Below are 7,059 nucleotides of genomic sequence, written 5' to 3'. Positions count from 1 at the left end.
AAAAAAAAAAAAAAAAAAAAAATGGTACAGCTGTGGTGGAGGACAGTTTGGCAGTTTCTTGTAAGGTTAAACATACATTGACCATATGACCCAGAAATTCCACTCCTAGTTATTTACCCAAGGTAAATGAAAACATGTGTCCATTCCGACACATGTTCATAGCAGCTTTATGAATAATGGCCCCAAACTGGAAACAACACATGTCCATCAGGTGAATGAATAAACAAATGTTAGTATGTTCATTCGATGGAATACTGCTCACAACCAAAAAGAGCAATCTGCTGAGACACACAGCAATGTGGATGAATCTCAAACATTATGCTGAGCAAAAGAAGCCAGACACAGAAGGAGACATACTGTACGATTCCACATATATGAAATTCTAAAAAAAGCAAATTATAGAGACAAAAAGCAGATCAGTGGTCACCTGAAGCCAAGGGTGAGCCTGAGGGGGGCTGACTGGAAAAGGCACAAGGGAACTTTTCAGGGTGATGATGGTGGTGCTTAGTACACAAGTGTATACATTTGTCAAAATGCATTGAATTTTGTACATTTTAAATGGGTGCCCTTTATCATATGTAAATTATACCACAACAAAGTTGATTTTTTTTTAAAGTATGTGTATAGGAAAAAGTCTAGCGCTATATACACTAAATTATTACCAATAGTTATTGCTGGGTAGTAGGATTATGAATTTTTAAGTTTTTCTTCAGGGTACTTTTAGGTATTTCCAAAATTTTTTAACAGTAAATGTGTATTATTTTATAATTATTGCAAGTACATTTTTTAATTTAAGTAGCTATTTTTCGTGGATGGTGCCATATAATTCCGTCAAGAGAGTTGTAAACAGGTGCCACATGGTTGCTTTGTCGTTCTGAGTCCCTAAGTAACTGCAATGGGCAGAACCACACCATCAAGAACCCCTCCCACCACCAATTAACCCATGATATGCACGTAACATGAAGAAATACACCTTTGTTTTTTTTTTTTTAAAAAACTATTTCTCTTAGAGGAAACACTTAAAGGAATTCACACCTATATAATGTTTTCCACTTTTCTTACTCTTATCACTGGTTTATATCAATTCTAATTTTATATGTGGTCTTTAATTATATTTTTTTTAACTCATAATGACTTTATGCTCCTCAGGGATAGAGATGCTGTCTTATTCATATTTGTATTCTCAAAAGCTCTTACAGGGGCTTCCCTGGTGGCGCAGTGGTTGAGAGTCTGCCTGCCGATGCAGGGGACACGGGTTCGTGCCCCGGTCCGGGCAGATCCCATATGCCGCGGAGCGGCTGGGCCCGTGAGCCATGGCCGCTGAGCCTGCGCGTCCGGAGCCTGTGCTCCGCAACTTGAGAGGCCACAACAGTGAGAGGCCCGCGTACCGCAAAAAGAAAAAAAAAAAAGTTGTAATTTCATGTAAGAGGCAAATTAAAGACCATGAGAGATTTCAGAAAAGTGACGGTCCCGGAGGAACCCACATGCCGCGAAGCGGCTGGGCCCGGGAGCCATGGCGGCTGAGCCTGCGCGTCCGGAGCCTGCGTTCCGCAACGGGAGAGGCCACAGCAGTGAGAGGCCCGCGTACCGCAAAAAAAAAAAAAAAAAAAAGCTCATACAGTGCCAAAATTATAGTAGGACTCAATAAATACTTGTTACAATTGGTAATTACAGTCAATATTGTAACAATATTAGTTACAATTAAATTCTCAGTTACCTGTTCACCTCTAGAGCTTCTTATCAGCTTGTTATTAAGGCTCTTTTGAAGACTTTCTTTAGTCAACATTTGCTTTTCTTTCTTTAATTGCAAAAGTAATAGCTGTTTGAATGCAAAAAACTTGGAAAACACAGAAAAGCAAAAGAACTACCCACCCCCAATAAAAAAACAGACGGCCAGCATTTTTTCTTAGGAAATGATAATGCTTTCTATATCTTTCTACTGGTCATACTGAATGCATTAACTAGATTTTTCTAACACACATTAGAGTCTCTGTTTCTCTTCTGTATGAAAGAATAAGAGAATAAAAGCACAAAAAAACCCGTGACGAGTTTCTCACCAATCAGAAAATGAGTATTTTCTCCTTTTTTATACTTTGCTCTTAAATGAAAGCTTTAACAGTAGCTAAATTTATCTTTCTGTGAATGTGGTTTTCATTCCACAGACTGCAGGATTGTAGTTCTTCTTGCTTCTGCTGTCTGCTCTCTGGTGGATGAGGCTATCTAAGAGGCTTGTGCAAGTTTCCTGATGGGAGGGACTGGTGGTGGGTAGAGCTGGCTGTTGCTCAGGTGGGCAGAGCTCAGTAAAACTTTATCCACTTGTCTGCTGATGGGTGGGGCTGAGTTCCCTCCCTGTTGGTTGTTTGGCCTGAGGCAACCCAACACTGGAGCCTACCTGGGCTCTTTGGTGGGGCTAATGGCGGACTCTGGGAGGGCTCACGCCAAGGAGTACTTCCCAGAACTTCTGCTGCCAGTGTCCATGTCCTCACGGTGAGACACAGCCACCCCCCGACTCTGCAGGAGACCCTCCAACACTAGCAGGTGGGTCTGGCTCAGTCTCCTATGGAGTCACTGCTCCTTTCCCTGGGTCCCGATGCGCACATTACTTTGTGTGTGCCCTCTAAGAGTGGAGTCTCTGTTTCCCCCAGTCCTGTCAAAGTCCTGCAATTAAATCCCACTAGTTTTCAAAGTCTGATACTCTAGGAATTTCTTCTCCTGTTGCCGGACCCCCCAGGTTGGGAAGCCTGACATGAGGCTCAGAACCTTCACTCCAGTGGGTGGACTTCTGTGGTATAAGTGTTCTCCAGTCTGAGTCACCCACCCATCAGTTATGGGTTTTGATTTTATTGTGATCGCGCCCCTCCTGCCGTCTCACTGTGGCTTCTCCTTTGTCTTTGGATGTGGGGTATCTTTTTCGGTGAGTTCCAGTGTCTTCCTGTCGATGATTGTTCAGCAGTTAGTTGTGATTCCTCGCAAGAGGGAGTGAGCGCACATCCTTCGACTCCGCCATCTAGCAGTAGCTAAGTTTAAATCAAATGCAACTTAGTCACCTGTGATTTTATAAACTGCCTCAGTAAGAGAGTCGCAGAAATATTTTAGCTTTAAAGCAATCTGTACTCCTTGCACAGAAAATAATTTCCAACTAAAATTAAGCAAGACTTTTGACCAGAGAGATTTGAATGGTTTCATATAGACTCTTGGGTAAGTAGCATCCTTACAGTAAAGGACGAGATTAGCTGACCAGGTACAGATGAAGTCAAACAGGCTGAACGACTAGGGGTCCCCGAGGACAAATTCGTTGATGGTTGAAATTAGGGGAGAAGGTGGACACATGGTAAAACACTGTGGTTGGAAAGAGGATGCAGCTTCAGGGCCTGTGGCTCTGAAGCCAAGACGAAGCCTCAGACCCAAATAGGACAAGTCATTAATATAAACGTTAAAGACCACTCCTCACCTCACCCCCCAAAGACACCCCCTCAGACCCTGGTAATTAAAGATAGAGGCAGATAGGATGCTTACAGAGGTGGCAGGGCACTGTCACATGTGGAACAAGAAAACTTAAGGAATACAAACAAACACTGAACTATTCCTAGGTTATGGAAGTCTGCATTCTGGTGTTTGGTACATGAACTCCCTTAGAGGCTGGGAAGGAAAAAACGGGATCAGCTCTGGTTTCTTTCTTTAGTTCTTGCCCCATGATGAAACAGAATCCATTTACTTGGGCACTCACTGTCAGTGAAAAATTACTTCTTTTTTAAATTAATTTTTATTGCAGTATAATTGACATACAACTTTATATTAGTTTCAGGTCTACAACATAATAATTCGAGGTTTGTATATATTGTGAAATGACCACCACCATAAGTCTAGTTAACAACTGTCACCATACATAGTTAACAGAATTTTGTTTTTCTTGTGCTGAAAGCTCTTAAGATCTACTCTTGTAGCAACTTTCAAATATGCAACACAATATTATTAACTATAGTCACCATGCTGTACATTACATCCCCATGACTTGATAATTTTATAACTGGAAGTTTGTACCTTTTGACTCCCTTCCCCTGGTTCACCCAGCCCTTCACACCCCACCTCTGGCAACCACTAATCTGTTCTCTGTATCTATGAGCTCCGTTCTGGTTTTGTTTTTTTTTTTTCTTTAAACCTATTTGATGATCTCTGGTGTGTTGTTTATTTATTTATTTTTGGCTGCACTGGTTCTTAGTTGCAGTATGCAGACTTCTTAGTTGCAGCAGATGGGATCTAGTTCCCCGACCAAGGATTGAACCTGGGCCCCCTGCATCTTACCCACTGGACCACCAGGGATATCCCTGGTTTTGGTTTTTCGTTTGTGTTTTGCTTTGTTTTTACATTCGACATCTAAGTGAGATCATACAGTATTTATTTGTCTTTCTCTATCTGACTTATTTCACTTAGCATAATGCCCTCTATTCACGTTGTCGCAAATGGCAAAATGTCATTCTTTTTTATAGCTGAATGATATTCCATTTGTGCATATACCACATTTTCTTTATCCATTCAGCCATCAGTGGACATTTAGGTTGTTTCCCTAAGATTACTTGTTATTACAGCAACTGATTCATGCCCACCTCCCTAACAAGATTGTCTTTATTTTACTATAGGTATGTACATTGTCACTGACATGGCAGGTAAAAGGAAATGGCATTTCCTGTGCGATTGTTGGCTGGCCATGGACCTTGGAGACTGTGAGCGTGACTGGATCTTCATACTGGTCTCAAAGAAGGAGCTCTTTTCCTTTAGGTACTCTTGAGAAATTATGGTGCGCTACATGTCTCTGAGGCTCTGTTCATTTTATTCACTCCTTTTTCTTTCTGTTCCTTAGACAAGATAATTTCAATTGATCTATCTTCAAGTCTGCTGATTCTTTCTCCTGCCTGCTCACATCTGCTGCTGAGCCTCTAGTGAATTTTTCATTTCACTTATTGTATTTTTCAGCTGCAGTCTTTTTATTTTTCCAGCTGCAGACTTTCTATTTGGTTCTTTTGAAAAATAATTTCTGTATCTTCATGGATACTCTCTGTTTAGCAAGACAGCATTCTCATTTACTTTGCTTTAGTTCTTTGATATGATTTCCTTTATAGTTCTTTGAAGATATTTAAAATAGCTGATTTGAAATCTTTATCTAGTAAACCGAGTGTCTTGGCTTCCTCAACAATAATCTGTTGACTTGTGTGGGGGGGAGGGTGAGAGAGAGAGATACTTTCTTGTTTCTTTTCATGTCTTGTGATCTTCTGTTGAAAACTGGACATTTTAAATAATAGAATGTGGCAACTTTGAAGATCAGATTTCCTTCCTCTCCCCCAGTATTTGTTGTTCTTAGTGTTGTCTAGTGTCTGTTTCTAACTAATTCTGTAACGTCTGTATTCTTTGTCATGTGTGAAAACTGAAGTTTCTGCTCAGTTAGCTTACTGGTCAGCTAATAACTAGCCAGAGACTTCTTTAAATGCCTGAACCAGTAAGTCTCCCAGTCTTTGCTGAGGGGTTTTGCATGCATGTTGTGCCATGCCTTTAGCACTCAGCAAGGCAACTGACCGCTCTGCCTCAGCCTTCACTTCCTGCTTGCAGAGAGCTTCAGGGTCATCCGGGGGTGAAAGCGTAGGGCCTTCTCAGGTCTTTCCTGAGCATGCACACAGCCCTGAGCATGCATGTGGCCTTCTAGATTCCCAGGACTGTGTCAGAGCTTTTCAAAACTCCTGTGGACTTCTCATTTTCCAGCTTTTCCGTTTAAGCTTTTCGGTTAGCCTATGGTTTGCCTACCATATCAGGCAGCTGTGAAGGTAAACAATCGCCTCTGAATATATATATATATATATATATATATATATATATATATATATATATATATATATATATATATATACATACATACATATATATATATATATATATATATATATATATTTTTTTTTTTTTGCGTTTCGCAGGCCTCTTACCGCTGTGGCCCCTCCCGCTGCGGAGCACAGGCTCCGGACACGCAGGCCCAGCGGCCATGGCTCACCAGCCCAGCCGCTCCACGGCATGTGGGATCCTCCCGGACTGGGGCACGAACCCTTGTCCCCTGCATCGGCAGGCAGACTCTCAACCACTGCGCCACCAGGGAAGCCCCAGCCTCTGAATATTTTTGACAGTGCCCTCAGGGAAAAAGCATTTTCACTGGATGAGCCTCCAGTCACATCAAATAAGGACAGCCTTGCAAATGGAGCTTTCCAAGGAACTATCAGACAAATCAAACAATGACAGTTCTCTGGGGAAGGAAGCTTTTAAGGAGCTCCAACCCCATTCTCCTCTCTCTAGTGACTGCCAGGCTGCTGGTTTTCACTGTGATCAAAGGCTGTTGGTTTTAAGGTTACCATGGAGCTAGAGAAAGGGAGCTTGGCAAATAGGGCAATTTTTAAAATGCCACAAAATTCACTATTCTTACTAATATTCAGCCATTATTCTTGAGTAAACACTCCCAGGTTAATACAAACTTTTGGTTATTTACCTGAGTTAAATTTTGATTGATTCTGCCTTTTTTTTTTTTTTTTTTTTGTACGCGGGTCTCTCACTGTTGTGGCCTCTCCCGTTGCGGAGCACAGGCTCTGGACGTGCAGGCTCAGCGGCCATGGCTCATGGGCCCAGCCGCTCCGCAGCATGTGGGATCTTCCCGGATCGGGGCATGAGCCCACATCCCCTGCATCGGCAGGCGGACTCTCAACCACTGCGCCACTAGGAAAGCCCTGATTCTGGCTTAAGAGAAGTTTCATCATTGCTTTTATGGAGGAATTTTCAGAGGTCTTTACTCCACCGCTTCCACTGACCCAAATGGATTTAGACAATTTACTACTTATAGCAGTAGTAGGAACCAGAGCAATATTTTGTGTCAGTTCCCAGATTCGACAGGGTGATGTAATGAGAGCCAGGTGTTAGCTGCACATGCAATGGAGGTGCATCACAAAAGAGAAACCTCAAGGTTAGGAGACTCTGATCTGATATACCAGCTGCCAGAAAACCTGCCTGTCCTTCCCTGTAGAATGAGACATT

The 7,059-nt window shown here is 42.2% G+C and overlaps 1 protein-coding gene across 1 annotated transcript in view; it reads left to right on the top strand.

Annotated features, from left to right (window-relative positions):
- Positions 1 to 7,059, top strand: part of PKD1L3 (polycystin 1 like 3, transient receptor potential channel interacting) — a 70,510-nt gene that overhangs the window by 33,099 nt on the left and 30,352 nt on the right. The window contains 1 exon segment of the mRNA XM_007463000.1: positions 4,633 to 4,776. Within this exon segment, the coding sequence (XP_007463062.1) occupies positions 4,633 to 4,776 (144 nt within the window).

This window comes from Lipotes vexillifer, unplaced genomic scaffold (assembly GCF_000442215.2).
Source record: "Lipotes vexillifer unplaced genomic scaffold, Lipotes_vexillifer_v1.1 scaffold70, whole genome shotgun sequence".
In the NCBI taxonomy this organism is placed as follows: Eukaryota; Metazoa; Chordata; class Mammalia; order Artiodactyla; family Lipotidae; genus Lipotes; species Lipotes vexillifer.
Note: the sequence above shows the minus strand (reverse complement) of the source record. Positions and strands in the feature narration are given on the sequence as shown.